Consider the following 18,276-nt stretch of genomic DNA (forward strand, 5'->3'; position numbering starts at 1 on the left):
CACATGAGCACAGCTTTATGCCTGGTCTCTGCTCAACCCACTGACTTTTCCTGTAAGTTGTAAGGAAAGGTCTTCTTTGCTCACTACAGATAAGGGACTCATAAAAAAAAATCAAGATTATATTATTTATAGCTCATATTGTTAAATCTTCTCCTTGATCTTTGGGGTCATTGGACCTCTTCATGATTGTACGACACTGGGCATGTTAGTGAAACTTTCTGTACCTTGGTTTCTTTATCTGTAAAATGGGGACAGTACTGTGTATCAATTCATGATAGATATCACCATAGCCTTGGTTCTTTGCATCCCAGGAGGGAACATGATTCCAATGCAGGAAGGAGACAAATCAGCCCTCAGACCACAGTGTTGTGCCTCTCTGGAGGGGAGAGGCAGGGAGACGGGGGTGGGGGTGGGCGAAGAAGTAAGAAGAGAAGGAATCTCGGTAAACCTCTTAGACTGTGACAGTGAGGCCAAAGTGAGCTTTTATGAGAACCACATTTGAGCCCTGGAATAAAAAATAAGAGCAACATACTTTAAAAATTATTTATGATTTTAAGCACATGAAAGGCGTATCGTGTACCCAGGGAGGGCATAATGGGGAACAGCTGGCTAACATGTGTCTCGCCATTTCTGAGGATGTTCATAATTCTCTGATGTCCAAGAATAACAGTAATAACGATGCTGCCGCTGAGAATATTAATGATGATAAAGAGGGCCAGCGTGTCTTTCCTGGATCCTGCTGGACCCAGAAGAGCCAGACTGCTGGGTTTGGTGGGGACTGACAGGGAGTCCCAGCCTGCATCCTTGGGCGATCATGGAGCCCTTCCAAGGATCAAAGGTTGAAGGAAAGAGCCTGGATGGGGGAGTCAGGAAACCTGGTTTCAGGCCTGGTTCCACACCGATTCTGGCATTTCCTTGCCCCTCTGAGTCTCAGTTTTCCCATCTGTAAAATAGCAATGCTAACACTACTTGGCAGGCACACTTGCAGAGTTTTCGTGGAGCCCAATGAAATGGTGCTCGCGGAAGTGCTGGACACTTCACAGAGCATTCTGCGTTGGAAGGGTCATCGCCCTCTTTGTGCTTCTCCAGCATTTGGCAGATGAACCACCAAGCTCAGCGCCTGGCATCTAGGAGATGCCTACAACGTTGAAACGTAGAAACGTCATGAGTGTTTCTTTTCATTAAATGTTTAAAGCTGTAGAATGTCAGACTTAGACAGTACTTTACAAGGCACTTAGTCCAGTTCTTTCTTTTATGATTTGTTAAGGGATCTGGAGCAGTGCATAGTCTAGGGTCTAATTATCCCGCACTGCTGAATCGACCTGAGTACTCTATCCAGTGCCCTGTGGATGATGAGAGTTTCCATTCTGCCTGATGGGAATAGTGCTATTTTCAGTCCTTTTAAATGGTTCTTTCTCCAGACTTAGCTAGTCCCCTTGTATCCATGCGGCCAAATACCTACAGGGGACCTTCTGTAGACCTGTAGGGCTCCTTGGGAAGCTCTCTCCTCTGGACTACTCTGTCCTGTGACCTCCAGTGGCCTTGTCCTCCCCAGACTTACAGCTCTGTCACCACAGCTCGAGGGGTTCGATGGGCTCTACTTGTCTCCCCTTCCTGCCCCAAGGCCGAGAACCTCTCTTAAGGTAGTGAGCTGGAGCCATCCCAGCAGCCGTCTTGCTTGTTTCCTATTTCCCAGGAACTTTATTTAGGATACTGATGGCCAGTATCCTGAAAACCATGGTCTTGGTCCACCGGGGCTGCTGTAATGAAATACCACAGACAGGGTGGCTTATAAATGAGGAATTTCTTTCTCACAGTTCTGGAGGCTGGAAATCTGAGGCCAGGGTGCCGGTGTGTTTGGGTGAGGGCCCACTTCTGGTTCATAGCCTGTCCTTCCTCGCTCTGTCTTTGCATGGTGGAAGGGGCTCCACTCTCATGACCAAGTCACCTCTCAAAGACCTCACCTTCTAATACCATCACATTGGGCATTGAATTTGGGGGGAACCCAGACATTCAGGGGGGCCACAAACATTCAGACCACAGCAACCATTAGTTCAAAGTGGCCAACTTTCCCAGAAGTTTTTCTGGGAAAATTAATGCTTAAGCCTAGAAGGTGAAGGAGAGGTAGGAGTTGTCCGGGTGAAAAGGAAGGGAAGAAGTTTCAGGAATCGGTACGGTGCATGCTCGGGCATGGAGGTAGGGAGCAGGTCCTTCGTCCTATAAGCTTAGTGTCCATGACATTGGGCCATGGGACCCACTTGTGTTTTATTGCAGATATGTGTCTGGTTCCATCCCCCACAAGTCCCTGAAGTCTAGGGAATCTCTTTCCAACATAAGTCAGTCAGACCTTTCAGCCTGGGCATGTTTGTGTGGGGTCTTGGTCAGGGCTGTGGAGCAGATATTACCTTGATGTTTCTGGTGAGACTCGCCTTCTACACCTGTTACATTTTTCCTGGAGGCAGATGATATTGCTTTCAGTGATCTGGAGTTCCCATCAAGAAGCAGTGAACATTTATCCTTGGCCTATGCCTCACCCCTCTAAAGACATACCATATGTACCTGTTCCTCTTAGGTGTTCCTCCATGTGCGCTCTACCAGAGCAACCGCCAAGGTGAGGGTCAAGAACTGCGTGGAGGTTCTCAGCTAACCTTCTGCTAGAACAAAGCCCTGAGACAGCTGCTGGATGATTAATCTATAGCAGGTGAATATAGGCATTCCTGACCTCTGTCGGGGCTGGGCTCCAAAATACATCTGTAGATGGTGAGGACAGGAAGGGAGCCAGAGTCTTTGGGCTTCTGGCTTTATTCTCCAGTCTGGTTTATTTCTACCAGGCCTGTTACCTTATGGCTGTTCTGTTCCCAGCTTGGGCTCCTTCTGCAGCAGCAACTGCCATCATCGATGCTGATTTCCCCTTAATTTATCATTCATTCATTGATTCATTCATTCAAAGATAGGGAGAAGTTTGTACAGTATCCTGCCTTCATGGAGATCATGGTTAAGTAGGGCAGCCAGATTATTGGATTATTAATCCAATAATCTCTTGAATAAATGTGGAATTATAATTGCAGTAAGTGCAGTGAAGGAGAGGAATTTGGGCCCATGAAATCCTGAGGGTGGGACTTGACCTTGTCTGGAAGTCAGAAGGGACTCCCCGTAGGAAGTGACGATTGAGGGAGGCATCAAGTATGAACAGAGTTGGGGTGGGAGCAGGGAGGAGATGAAGAGCGTTGAACACTCAGCATGTTGGGAAAACTGCAAGAGGGCCAGCGGCTGTGTGCGGTGAGCAGGGACTGTGGGGGCAGGGACACATGGAGACTCGTACAGGGTCTGTGGGAAGACCTTTGTGTGAAGACATGGGCTGTGTTAAGAACTTTGCCCTTTATCGTTAGAACAATGTAAATGTTGAAGGCTTTTTTAACAGGAAGGTGATATGATCAGATTCTTGCTTCAGAAACATCACTCTGGCTCCAATGTGGACAGTGAATTAGAGGTGGACAAGAGTAAGGTGGCAAGGTAAAATATGGGATGCCTAGTTAAACTGAAATGTCAGATAAACAATGAATACAGTGAATACTTTTTTAGTCTAAATGTGTCCCTAAAAAATGGTTCACTGTTTATCTGAAATTCAAGTTTAACTGGACATCTTGGAATTTTTATTTGGTAAATTTGGTAGCTCTAGGCAGAAGATGTGGGGAGACCAGTTATTGTAGTAGTTGAAGGCTTCCCAGACTAGGAGAGCAGAGGTGGACGTTGCAGAGAAGTAGACAAAGAAGAGTACCATGGTGGGTCCAAGTCTGTCATTCCAAAGCATCTGGAAGACAGAGTCCGTCAGCTTCCCTCCTGCTCTGAAACTCCCATTTCCATGCACATGCCATTGAAAGACACATGGTGTTGGGTATAATGAGCACAGTGCAGTCTCAGTGTAAGGCACGTGCCTGGTCAGCACCTGCCTTCGGAGGTGACCTGTGAGATGTGTGCTGGGAACCCATGAGGGGGTCGTCTTTCTGCCTCCCTGTCCCTTTAGGCCCAAGGATTCCCACGGGGTGAACACTTTGCATTACAGTGACCAGTGTGCATGAAGGAGAGATTTGGCAGGACAGTCAAGCACTTAATGACAAGAGAGGCATTACTCTAAGTTGCACACTGTTTCCCCCCCATGATAACTCATGGTTTAGCAAATGAAGCAGTAGCATAGGGCAGTCAAGAACACAGACTTTGTCAGGAGCTTCCAGTGTTCCAGAGGTTACGAGCTGATTTACACTCCCTGCGTGCTGCAAAGAAACCGGGCCATTTAAACCCCTCTTTGGTGCAGCTTGAACTTTTCCACCTTTTCATTTACCTAGAACATCTTTTCCTGCATCTCTGCCAGTCTCATTCAAACTATTTTTAAGGTAATGTTAATAGAAGCATGATCAAACAAGATAAAGCATGTATAGAAAGTAAAATAAATGCCCGTCACTAGGGAAATGACTAAACCAATTAGCATTCACATCTGCTGCGCAGTATTACACATTCGTTAAGGTAGTTGTATGTGAACTGACCTGGAAAGATAATATATCTGTGATGTATTGCTAAGTGAAACAGGCAAATGGTCGGACAATGCGTGAAATATGATCATAGTTGTGTTTAGAAAGGAACGTGTATGGAAAGGGGGAGGAAACGTACTTCAAATTGTTAATAGAGATTTCCTCTGGAAAGGAGGGTAGGATTGGGTTGGGAGTAAAAGGGAAATGCTCACACTTTGTTAATACCCTTTTATGGTTTGGGTTTGTTTGTTTACTAGACTGGTGTTAATTTTGTAGTTGAAATAAAATTAAAATGCATCAACATTTTGTTAGCATAAATAAACCACAGTTATGTTTCAGCTGTTAGATTGGGGACGTTCTTCCCCTCCCCCAACTTACTGTTTTATTAGAGAACAAAATGGGAACAAAAGAAAGTTACCTTTCTGTAAAGCCTGACAGAAATGCTGCCCCCGGATGAAACATTTTTCTGATTTGTCAACTGGATGTCCTGTCCCCTTTTTTTTGAACCCCTAAATGCTTTGTGTGACTTTTGTAACATTTACCTTGATCTTGGATTTCATCCCTGTTTTACTGCCTTTCTAGATTTAAGCCACTGGAGGGATATCATGGTAGAGAAGAAAATCTGCTCTCAAGCTAGAAGATCTGCCTGTTGCTCTTGTTCTGGTCTCCTTTTACATCATGACAAGTTAGCCCACACTTAGTAGCTGAAAACACAGTCACTTTTTTATTTCTCATGCATTTTTGGTCAGGAATTTGAGCAGAGCTGGGCCAGGGGATTCTTCTGCTCCATGGGGTAGCAAGTTGGATCACTTGGTAGAATTTAGCTGGACAGGAGGGTCTGAGAAGATGTCCTTCCTAGGCCTAATGCATGGCTGGGGAGCTGAAAGGCTGGGCTCAGCCTAGGTTCTTTGTCTTTCTCATGACTCTTACCTCTGTATGGACTTCCTCCTAGAGGCGCCGGGCTTCCAGAGACCAAAGCAGACCAAAGCAGGGCTGCCCATCTTCTGAAAGGGTGCTGCTGGCGTAGTGTCCCTTCTGCTGTACTGGTTAAGCAGTGACAGAACCCACTCAGATGGAAGGGGGTGGGAACAGCACAGCATCTCTTAAGAGGAAAATTTGTATGTAAAGTTTGTGGCCATCATTAATCCATCACAGCTTTGGCATGAGAAGTAGAACCTCCATGTCTCAGTGACTGCATCTGTAAACCAGGAAGGCCAAGGCTGCAGTGTCTGCAGAAGCACCCTATGCATTATAACAAGCTCTATGTACTAGTGATACATAATTATCTCAGTAATAACTCTATGCTTGATTTAAGGTAGGTACTTGTTAGGTTTCATACTTTTCTTTTTTTAAAGATTTTATTTATTTATTTGACAGAGATCACAAGTAGGCAGAGAGGCAGACAGATAGAGGAGGAAGTGGGCCCCCTGCTGAGCAGAGAGCCAGATGCGGGGCTTGATCCCAGGACCCTGGGATCATGACCTGAGCTGAAGGCAGAGGCTTTAACCCACTGAGCCACCCAGGTGCCCCAGGTTTCATACTTTGAGGGCAGACTCATTTATCAGATATTTCCTAAGAGAAACACACAAAAGCAGGGGTGTGGGTGATGACACAAGGGCATGGCCTAGGTGCGGAGGACAGACGTCAGTTTGGTTGACATGAGTTAGATCCACGCTGTTGCTCAGTTACTATCTGTTACTATACCTTTCTTAGCCTTAATTTACTCAACATAGTGTAAGAGTAGTAGTATTCGCTTAGCTGGGTTGCTATGTGCTTTGAAGCTAATTTGTGTAGAGCACTTAGTATGGCGACTCACATAGTAGGTCTTCTGTGTAATGATGTGTGTCATGGAGCGAATATGGCCTCCTCACTGGTTTCTCTGTCCCGGTTACCTCCGTTCACACCGATGACTGAGAGGGGGTCCAGTGCCCACGCCCTCATGAAAAGCCATGGTGGGACGGGGTAGAAGGGCTCTGCTTGCTTCTGCCAGTCTCCTCCTCTTTCCAGAGAGTACCCCGCTGGGGGTTCAGTACCCTGTGAGCTGTGGTTGTGAGTGAATCTGGTCTCCGTTGGATGTGGCCTCCTTTTTAGGCCTGTGGCTTTGCCTTCCCTAGATGTACGAGATCAAATCAGAAGGCAGCATTGCAAAGAAGTTCAACGAACTTCTGCAGAAGCTGAGCTCGCCCCTGAAACCCAGAGTTCCGGAGCACAGTAACAACAAGATGAAAAACCTCTCCTACCCGTTCTCCAGGGAGAAAATGTACCTGTGAGTATGGGCACTGTGGGGGTAGGGATGTGGGCAGGGAAGGGGAGGGAAATCAAACAGCACTCCATGCCCTGGGCTCCCACAGTGAGTGCCCTAGTGCCTGGGAGATCGGGGAGGGGGCATGCTCTCATGGCCAAGTGTTCCCTGGATCTGCTTCCTGAATCCCCTTCCCTACGTGAGACTACCCCAACGGTGCCCCCATGTTTGTCCAGTGGCTTGTGGGGACACCTTCCGTTTCAGTCCTTTGGCACGATGGATGGCGAATCGTGGAGTACACAGCCATAAACCTAGGGACTCTGTGAGAAAATGGTTGAATACCAGTTTCCCTTCTGTGGGGAAACCATTCTGCCCAGTTCCTAGTCTAACAGGGTTTCACTGTAGTGTAATCAACCAGAGAGAAGAAGGATAAAGCTTCGGGAATTCTGTGTCCCCAGCTGCCTCCTCATGTACTCACCTCAGTTGCCAACAGTAAGTCCAAGTTGTTCCCTGTGCCTCTGACTGGCCGGCTGTAGTCCAGAGCTTTCCATGACCTCCTCTTTGGGTTTGATTAATTTGCCAGAGAAGCTCTCAGAATTCAGAAAACTGGGTTTGCTCACCAGATTCCTGATTTATTACAAAGGATATGAAGCAACAGCCAGGTGAAGAGATGCAGAAAGGGAGGTTCTGAAAGAAGGTGCTTGTGTCCTGTGGAGCTTGGGGCCCAACATGGTGGCACATGCAAGTGTTCTGGTTCCCCAGCCTGGAAGCTCTCCAGATCCTTTCCTTTCAGATTTTTTTTTTTTTTTTAAGGATTTTATTTACTTGAGAGAGAACAAGTGAGCGAGAGAGAGATAGAGAGCACAAGCAGGGGGAATGGCAGAGGGAGAGGGAGAAGCAGACTCCCTGTTGAGCAGGGAGCCCGATGCAGGAATCAATCCCAGGACACTGGGATCATGACTTGAGCCGAAGGGAGGTGCTTAACCTACTGAGACACCCAGGCGTCCCTCCTTTCAGGTTTTTACAGAGGCTTCGTTAAGTAGGCTTGATTGATTAAATCATGGGCCATTGGAGATGGATTCAACCTCCAGCCCCGTCCTCTTCCTAGAAATCAGGCGTGGGACCTTCCAGTCACGACTGGTTTCCCTGGTAACCAGCTGCTCCCCTCTCCATTTTAGGAGATTTCCAAAAGTCACCTCATTGACATAAGCCCAGCTGTGGCAGAAAGGGGCTTGTTATGCATAACAAGATACCCATCTCACCTTTGTGGCTCTGACAGGAGACCAAATAATATGACAAAAGATGCTCCCGTTGCTCTTGTTGCTCAGGAAATTCCAAGGGTTTGGGGAGCTGTGAGTCAGGGGCCCCGGATGAAGACCAAAAGACGTATTTATTGTAAGTCACAATATCACCTCCCCTTATGAGGTGGCCATTCAGATAGAACTGTCTGTCTCCTAGAACCAAGACCTGGGGGCTGTTCGAGGTCAGACAGCATGAAGTGGCTGAACTGGGACTAGCATGTTGACCCCCTGGCCTGCTGGGTTTTTTTTTTGTTTGTTTTGTTTTTTTGGGTGCTCCGTGCTTCTCCCGTGCTTCCCCTTCTGTGGGCCTGCCTTCATGCCCACGGTGGCATCTGGGCTGCCCTCTCCCATGCATCTCCTATTCTTTCAGTGCCTCGGGCCCTTTAAACCCAGTTCCTAAACACCTCCATCTGGAAGAACCTTCTGTTCTTCCTACCCCAGAGATGCTCTCTATCCTCCGAGTTTTCCTAGCAGTGGTCTACTTACTACCATGTTCTTCTCTTCATCTGTTGCTAGGAGACACCCCTCAACCTGACTGGGCTCCACGGGTGGGAGCTGGGAGCATGATCTGGGCACCTGGGCACCCAGTGCCTGGAGTACTCAGCTTTAGGTAGGTGTTCCCTTTAGTGGAAGGTCATAATTTAGAGTTTAGAACTGACACATACCTTGCATAATTAGGAGTTTGGTAGCTAATTGATTTGACAATGGTGACAACGTTAAATGAAAGTTTGAAAAATAAAGAGTTACCATCCCAGCACATGGAAACTACACTCTTTGGTGGTTGTTACATTTTTTACTATCTTTGTTTGTACATCGGAATCCTTTCTACATACTTTTATGTTTAAAACTTCTCGTAGTATAATACTTTCCATCACAGTCTAAAATTTCCTATTTATGAATTTCCCCTAATTAGAATTTTCAGTGACTGCATGATCGTCCATCCTATAGATCATAGAATTACATTTTATGTCCATAATCCTTATTATAAGTAACCTCATAATGAACATTTTTACGCATGGGACTTTTTTCTTTTATTGAACTTGTATTTCCTAGGATCCATTTCTATGATAAGCTCTCAAGAATTATCGGGGCAAGAAGAATGATGAACACTGTGCGTGAGCATGTGCGAGTATGTGTGTCTTACACATCTTGCTGTGCTGCCTTCCAGAGGTTTGCTCTGGGCCTGGGGTGACAGTGGTCTCAGGACCAGGGTCATGAAATGAGTCGACCTTCTGTTTTCTTGGTGTCTCCAGGTACAACGTCCAGGACAAGGACACCTTCTTTGATAATGCCACCCGTAGCCGCATTGTAAGTACACAGGTCAACCAGGGGCAGCGGGCTGTGGAAGTGAAGGGAAGGCTGAGTACCCAGTGTGGCTGGCGTTCCCCTGCTCTCCCTGCTACCTTCCCTTGTCATTTGCTTGGGTTGCCTAGCAACTGAGAGGCCTGTCCCAGAGCTTCCTGGTCTTCCTTGCGAAAGGCACAGCAGACAATTGCCCTCACCCACAGGTTGAGAGAAGTGTCTTCTCTTTAAGATTCTCCACCTAGGCCTGTCTTGGAATCACAAAAAGAGGAAATGTGACAGCTGGTGGGGACTTTCAGCTATCAGGTGATCCCCCGCCCCCCGTGCTTTACAGCTGGGGAAACTGAGGCTCTAAGAAGGAATGGATTAAAAAAAAGTGTATACCAATCATTGGTATCTGATTGAGGACCATTGCTGGGCTACCGTGTTTCTTTGCCTCTCAGAGGAGTCTTATGCATTTATATCGTAGGGAATGCTGGAACTAGCCAGTTTGTCCAAGAATAAAATTAATCACCATCCCATTCAGTGGAAAGGCAAGATTCATGCCTGTAGCTGTTCTACATTTTTTTTTTTTTTTTTTTGCCTTTTGAAATCAAGTTTTTGAATTCTGCAGGATGATTGCTTCTAATGAAAACCTGTATATGGCCTGTGCCCTTGTGGTCCCTGTCCGAGCTGTGGCCTGTCTCCATTAACTGATCCGTGTATTCTCTCTCTGCCTAGAGAGTATTCAGCCTAAGGACAGACGAGGAAAAGGGGGCCCGAAGAATGCTGCATGCTTCTTCATGCCACAGCGGGAACCTGGCAATGTGTTCCCATTGATTCCTGGGGAAGCACTTAAGTTTCCACAGAGGAGGAGTGAGGGTTCGATTTCTGGAAGGATTTCCAAGTCAGTAAGGTGATAAGGATTAAGAAAGGACAGGTGGTTAGAGGAAGCTACAGAACATTTCCAAGGCACACTAAAAACATGGCCTCGACTCTTTGCTTGCAGGTTATTGGGCAAGGAAACACCGCAGGTCCCTTTGGGTTGTGTTTTAGGAAGGTTTAAAATGGGCACATGATTTCTTTTATCATCCTATGGAAAAAGGCATAAACTTCCCATTTTTTTGGTTGATGCTATTATAAGCCATTTAAATCTCCCTGTGGCTTGGGTCTCATGTCTGCAGGGGAGTTATAGGGTGTTGTGGAGTTTACCAAATAATTGCAGAGTACTTATAAAATAGTACAATGCCATATAAATGCTGTTCCTAATTATTATTGCTGTTGAATTACTGCACAGTATTACAAGTGAATTAAACATTCTGGGCCCCATACTGCTGGAAGTTATTTATTTCCCACTCCCTCTAGGTCTGTGGCTAGAAGATGGGAGTGTGAATGATGATGGAGCAACACACTTCTCTCATTCAGCTCTGGTTCTAGAAGCTTCTCCCTTTCTCTAGTCCACCCCACATGGTTAAGAAGGGGGAGAAAAGACCCTTCGACTTTTGTCTTGGGGTCTACTCTGCCCTGGACTTCTGTCTAAGGACTGTGTTCACATCTATAAACGTCATCCCGAGCCCCTTCCCTGTGGGTTCCTAAGCACCCCAGCCATTTGTCCCAGAGCAGACTGCCTTGCTTGGCACCTCTTCATAGCCTGGCTCAGGCTTGGGACCCATTGGAGTGCACCAGTGGGCCAACAGGTTCACCTGTGTCCCGGTTGCCTCTGCAGGGAGGACTCAGCAGCCCTCCCTCCCAGGTGACAGACAGTGCAAGCCCCATGCCCAGGGCTTTGTTTAGCTGGTTTAGGCATGCCATGGCCATTGAGCTGGTGGTCTGCCCTGTGCCCCAGAAGTGCTCTGAGCCGTGGAGTCTTGAGGAAGCGTCTGACTGGGGAGACGAGATAAAGACTCGGAGAAAAACCAGAGAAATAATAGTAACAATGAGCAAGATGTAGGTGGTCCTTTTTTAGTTTACAAAGCAGGTTCAAGGTTTCTTGAAGCAGCTCTGTGAGTCAGCTCCGTTACAGAGAAGGCCATGGACCATCAGGGTCCACAGACAGCTCGCTCAGGACCCCTTGGCTAGAAGCCAGCACTGGAACTGGATTCGGTGGCTTCCTTGTCCTGTGCTTTCCCCAGCGTGGCAGGAATCAGGGCTGGTGGAGAGTACCGTCTCTTCTTCCCCTTCCCTGACAGTCTGGCCCAGGCACTTCCTCCCTGGCCCTCCAGAGGCATGTGGGTCTGGGCTCCCTGCTGTGTTTTCCTTACCTCCTGTAACTGCAGTCAATTTATAGCCTTTCTTTATTTTTTCAGGGTGGGGCGGAGGGGGGAGTGTGTGTGAGGGGCTTAGATTCTTTGTTTCCTCAAAGCACTCAAGTCTGAATGGGTTTGACAGGCCAGGCACGAGCTTGGCACATGCTTGGCTTCCCCCTCCCTGGAAGTGGGTCCAGCTGCCTGGTCCACCGCCCAACCTCGTGTGGTGACACGCATGGTCATGGTGCTCACAGCCCTGCTGTTGTCGGTCTTAGGTGCACGAGATCCTAAAGCGCACAGCCTGTTCAAGAGCCAACAACACAATGGGTAAGGACCCCCTCCCCTGCCCCTGGGCTGGTGGTGGTGATGGGCTGCCCAGGGGGCCAGAGCTGTCCTTTCAGTGGCTCCCTGTGGGGGGCGGTGTTGGGCAGCAAAGAACAAAACAAACAACCGGACCCCACAGAGGAGGGGAGGCGGCTTCACTCAGGGCCAGAAGTCCTGCTTGCTCTCCGGGAGCAGCAGAGCCTCATTTCTTGGGGGCACGGTTCTCCTCGGGTTGTGGTAATTTCTCTCAGACCTTTATCCTTGTCTCCACAGTCTCTGAAAGTTTTTCACGCTCACCCAAACATGGCAGGTGTTACTTACTTAACTTATTTCGTTTTTAAGAAGAGAGTCAGGGGCGCCTAGGTGGCTCAGTCAGTTAAGCGTCTGCCTTCGGCTCTGGTCATGATCCCAGGGTCCTGGGATCAAGTCCCCTGGGAGCCTGCTTCTCCCTCTCCCTCTGTCTGCCACTCCCCCTGGTTGTACCCCTCCCCTCTCTGTGATATAAATAAATTAAAAAAAAAAATAAGGCATCTCAGAGGCCCGTTAGTGCAGCCTCCTCCTTTATGTGTGAAAGTGGCCTCCCACAGGGTGAGTGACTTGTCCGAGGCCACACGTTAGTCGGAATGTGTGGCTCCTGAGTTCAGCATTCCGGTCACCAGAATGTGGCTGTTTCTGTTCCCTTGGTGGTTTGTTTTTGAAATTTGAGGATATTAGTCTTTGCAGCAGGAATGTCAGCATTTGGGGGCCCAGAGGGCAGGCCAACTGATGTTGGTGGACTTTGCAGAAGACACACATAATGGCTGAGGTAAACATGGGAGCTTTTAAGCACAAGCACGTGGCTTTTCCACAGGAATCACTCTGCAGGCCGAGCGCTTTCTAATGGTGTTAACATCACTCAGAATGGCTTTTGAAACCTTTGAGAGAAAGTCCTTCGGAATACGTTCTGGGGTGCCAAATCTTTGGCTCTTGAGGCAGCTTTGAGTTACAGAGGCCAAAAGTCATTGAGAGGCAAGTCTAGTGAATTATGTAGTCACTCAAGCCAAAGAATAATAACACCGCTAATGATAATAATGGCTAGTATTGGAGAGTTTGAGTGGGGGGACTCATAAGATGCCTCACTACCAAGAGAATGGTACTGAAGAAGGAACCAGAATGGGTTTTATGTAGTGCCAGGGCTTTTAGTGTAGCACAGAACTTCTCAAGGGGGCGCTATATGTATGACTGTTTGCTTTGACGTATTCATCTTCTTGCTACTGAATTACAGGTAACACTCCAATTTTTAAAAGTCAGGTCTGTGTGATATTATTTGTCTGGACCATGGTGCTGATGAGGCCAGGACATGAATGAGGGAGGTAACTAATTAGCCCAGCTCGATTCCATGGAACAGACTGGAGCCGTCCCTCAGAGCAGCCATTTGTCTTTGGTTACAAGGACAGCCAGAGGAATCAAGAGATCTTAGAGTATATTTTGTATTTTCTCATGGCTTCTACCAGAATTCTTGAATTTGTCTCACTTCTTGACCAGTTCACTCCTCAGTTCCATTAATCTGCCTTTTATCCTGTCACACCACCCCCAAGTGGACCAAATCTGCTCCCTCAGATATCATATGTGACCTCCTGCTTCCCACAGTTCATGGCCTTTTCCTTAGTCTTCATCTTTCTTAGCCTCTTACATCTTTCCAAACCTTCTGTACCATCCCCCATCTTCTGAGAGTTGATATCCAGGAAGGTGCTGCTGCTGTGCTAATCTGTTGCCATTCTGTTTCTGCCTCCTGGACCACACTTTCTTTGGTTCTTCTTCCTTCTTCTAGATTCTTCCTTCTTCTAGATTTTAGATGTTTTCTTCTCCATATTCCCATGGCCTCCTTACTTTCTGTCTATACAGATGACTAGCAACCATGTATTTCCTTTTTCTTTTAAGATTTATATATTTATTTGAAAGAGAGAGCATGAGAGAAAGTGCACTTGGAGGGGAGGGGGAGAGGAAGGGAGAGAATCTCAGACTCTCTGCTGAGCGCACAGTGTCCTGCAGGATAGATCCCGTGGCCCTGAGATCATGACCGGAGCCGAAACCAAGAGTCAAACTCTTAACCGACTGAGCCACCCAGGCACCTCTGGCAACCATGTATTTCTATTTCGCCCTTTTCTCACCAGTTCCAGCCCAACATTTCCAACTGCCAGATGGGTATCTCCACTGAGATGTTCAACAGAACCTTAAAATCAATATAACAAATGTCCATTTCTATTGGATTCCCTCTCTCTCCCATTTCTCTTCCTGTTGACCTGACCACCACCATCTTCTCTGTTTATACTCACACAGTTCCCTTCGCCTGAATGTCCTTCCTCCATCTCCCCCATGTCCCTCCCCAGACCAGACATGGCTGTCTCACAGGTTCTCCCAATGCCCTCTCCTTGGCACTCCCACCAAACTCATTGTCTTTCTTGCTAATTGCTATGTGCATGGCTTAGACTCCCAAACAGTCCTTGAGGTGTGTCTGGATCATCTTCGATGCCCCAGTGCAGCTAAGCTGTCTGCCTTGCACATTCTACTCTGTCAGTTTAGTGAGTTAATTAAACATGCCTAGCTGGTAATTGTGTCCATGGACAAACGGCTCAACTTCACTGCAACTCAGTTTCCTTTGATATCAAGTGGGGATAATAACACTATCTTGCAGAGTTTTTGAGAAGATTAAGTACAGAACTGTTTTTTTTTTTTTTTATAAACTGGAAAATTCTGAAAAACTGAAGTTTATTTTGAGACAGTCTCTGGGTTGTTGAAAGGCCATTAGGGACCCTCTGCTTTAACACTGAAAGTTTTGTGTTTTTCTTTTTTTCCCTTTGAAGATCTGAGTTTTTTGGTGATGTCTCAAATCAAACATCTTAAGGATTTTGTTGCTGTTGAGTAGCTTTCCAAAATTTCTTCCTTTTTTGACATCCAGAAAACATTTATTTAGCATCTTCTAGGTATCAAATGATATTATAGAAATGGAGAGGTGCTAAGATGAATTTGACCTAATTTCTAGCCTTGAGGGGCTCTTAGTCTTGCCATGCAGACAGACTTGTAAATAAATAATTATGAGATAACCTGCTAGGTACAATTATGGAGACATGTCCAGAGTGCAGAGGGAACACAGAAGTGGAAGCAATTACTTCTGTGCTTATGTCTGAGTATCAAGATAAATGATCTAATATTCACTTTGTAGCTAAGGGGAAAGTTGGGATGTCAGTAATTCTACAAATGGGGACAGAGAGGACACATGACTTGTCCAGGGTCACATACTGAATCACTATCAGAATTGGGTCTACAGCTTGGGTTTCTTTGCTCCAAATCCCATTTCCATTCCCTTTGGGATGCTGTGAACCAGGGGTGGAATTAGGTTGAGTCTTTAAAGTCTGTTACTACAGAAGCAATAGTTATCTGGCCACCAATTTATAGGCTCTTGAATTAGAAGGGAGGGCCTACCTTTTGTGGACATGTATTGAACCTGAGATCCTAAACACCAAGGTAGGATCTTGGCAGGGACCTTGGCAGAGAAACATGGAGAAGTGAGTTCAAGTTCTATCTCCATTTAATTCAGTTAGGTTTTAGTAGGCTCTGGGGTGACCGTTAGCCTCAGTTTTCCTGCACTTATAAAATGATGAGTAAAATGAAGGAAAACTGAGGCTAACACATCATAAAGCCTCTTCCTTAGTGCCATTCTAATGTAAGTTAAACCTGAAGTATGCAACTCACTGTACAATACATTTTAGAATTCCCTTGTTGATTTCTGTGCTTTATGCATGGGAACGATATAAATCAAGTGATGTATGATTTTTTTTTCTCTAGATTCTCAGAATTATCTGACAATAGACTCGATATCTCAAAGAAAGAACCTCAACCCCAGTGTAAACAAAAAAATACAGATTTCCTTTTGGGGGGACAACCCAGCTCCCATCCATGTACCCTAAACTTCAGTGAACTCTGGTTCTTCATTTCGCAAGCCAGAAACAATAACAGAGTGTTGTTGGGTTGATCTTGTGAACTTGTCTGAAATGGGTACAGTTTGACTGTTTACAGCCATTATCCTACTCTACTTCAACTGCATTTTGTTTTTTACCTGAATTTACCTGAATTTACTATCCCAGCCACTAAGAGGTCTTCTTAGCCCCAATTCTATCCATTTTTAACCCATGCAGTAACATACAGCATTATGTATTATGGTCTGCTTGAAATGGTAAAATAGATCCACATTTCACTTAGATAAAATGCAAACCCTTTAATAGTTACATATTGTTATGGACTTGATGTTTGTGCGTGCCCCCCACCCCCGCCAACAGATCCATTCATTGAAGCCCTAAACCCCACCAATAGTGTGTTAGTTCAACAGTAGCTGCCAATGGGTTTGTAACCATTACTGGGTTTGTAACAAGGGACATATGACTGAAATTCTCTGATTCCCAGTGGAAGAGAGCCCTGAGGCTGATTTTCAAGTTGTTTGTCTTCTGTCTAGGAAAGTCAAGCTCCCCCTAAAATCTTTGGCCAATGTACCATCTTACTTAGAAGATCAGAAAAACTAAGGATGTAATGACACTCAAAGGCCTCAAGATAACATGGCCCTTTGAGCCATGGGGTAAATTTTGATTTTATTGCCTTTCTCTCTGTTTTTATAGAGAAACATAAATGGCTAGAATTGATTTGGATTCCTCCAGAGGATTGTTGCCTCATAAAAAAGAAGAGAAAAAGGGAGAACAGTGCTTGGCATTGTTTTCTAAGGTATTTTTGTTGATCCTTTAGCCCGGGAATTACCTTTAATATGGTCATTATTGCGGCCAGATTACAAAGCTTTATTCCCTTTGCCAGTGTACCCGGTTACGAAGGGAATTAGAAGATAGTAAAAATAAAGAAAGATTAGAATCGAAGATGGAAAATATACGAAAGATGATGATGATTTGGAAATACTTCCATTTATTCAGTATTATCACTTTTTTTTTCATTGTGGAAAATACATATATCTGAGTGCCTACTTTTGCAAAGCATGAAGCTGTATACAAGTCGCATGTGTGGAATTATTTATATTCCCGTTTTGTTCCACAAAATTTCTGAGGTGGCTTACAAGAAAAACAATAAAACAGCGTAATATAAATAAATTAAGAAATAAGAACCAGGAAAAACACAAATTAAAATAGAATGCCAAAAGTAGGGGGAAAAAAAGAATGCAGATATTCAAACCATAAGGCCCTGTAGTTCCTGCAGTTGGGCTGCAAATTTGACCTTGAACCAAAGTGAGAGGGGAATATGGGTTAGTGGTTTAGCTCTCGATGTCCTCAGCGATGTCTTTTTATACAGAAAAATGTTCTGAAATCTCTCGTACTAATCTCTGCTTCTTTTTTTTTTTTAAAGATTTTATTTGTTTATTTGACAGGGAGAGATCACAATTAGGCAGAGAGGCAGGCAGAGAGAGAGGAAGGGAAGCAGGCTCCCTGCTGAGCAGAGAGCCCGATGCGGGGCTTGATCCCGGGACCCTGGGATCATGACCTGAGCCGAAGGCAGAGGGTTTACCCACTGAGCCACCCAGGTGCCCCTAGTCTCTGCTTTCTTATATAGGATAGATCAAGGTACCTTCTCTGTATAGATGCATATGTAACCTTTTTTTTGGATGATTCAGGATCATCATTAAGAATACAAGTTTTTAAAATGTTTCCTTAACAATCATCCAATTATTGTTAGAGTTGTTTGCCCCGTACTCTCTGATATCTTGAATTTCTGACTCTGGTAACCTCCCTCTCTGAATTCTGCCCTTTCAGTTTTGTTTTAGCTATTGAGAGACAGAGGAACAAAGTTGTGAGAGTCTGGGGTAAAGAGAGAGAGAGCAAATGCACTGAGGGAGGGTCTGCGGGATTCTGCTGTGGTGAGGGTCCGCAACATTAGGGAATGAGTTTTGTGAGATCTACATACTTTTTCTTTCTTCTGGGCTCTCTGTGGTAAGAACTGAGATAAGCAGGGAAGAGATCTCTGAACACATAAGGTATTACTGTAACCAGAACTATAAGGACTCCTTGCACAAGTACACTTCTACGCTCACTTCTCATGTGATCCTTGAAACCACCACACAGAGTAGGGTCAGCAGAGGTTAGCCAGTTTCAGGGTGGAGAGATGAACAGGCTGCCTGAGATCAGAGATTTAGAGCCAGATTTAAACCCGGGTATCCTGGCTCTTTAAATTAATTAATAAAATTAGGGCACCTGGGTGGCTCAGTGGGTTAAAGCTTCTGCCTTCAGCTCGGGTCATGATCCCAGGGTCCTGGGATCGAGCCCCGCATCGGGCTCTCTGCTCAGCGGGGAGCCTGCTTCCTCCTCTCTCTCTCTCTCTCTGCCTGC

General features: G+C 45.9%; 1 protein-coding gene across 1 annotated transcript in view; it reads left to right on the forward strand.

Moving 5' to 3' along the window:
* The window catches only part of ANO2 (anoctamin 2), a 347,947-nt gene that overhangs the window by 101,362 nt on the left and 228,309 nt on the right, over positions 1-18,276 (forward strand). Inside the window, exons 5-7 of the mRNA XM_080812555.1 lie at positions 6,641-6,792; positions 9,323-9,377; positions 11,872-11,923. Coding sequence (XP_080668681.1) covers positions 6,641-6,792; positions 9,323-9,377; positions 11,872-11,923 — 259 coding nt within the window. The remainder of the gene's footprint in view (positions 1-6,640; positions 6,793-9,322; positions 9,378-11,871; positions 11,924-18,276) is intronic.

The sequence above is a fragment of the Martes martes genome, assembly GCF_963455335.1.
Source record: "Martes martes genome assembly, chromosome: 8".
NCBI classification, from domain to species: domain Eukaryota; kingdom Metazoa; phylum Chordata; class Mammalia; order Carnivora; family Mustelidae; genus Martes; species Martes martes.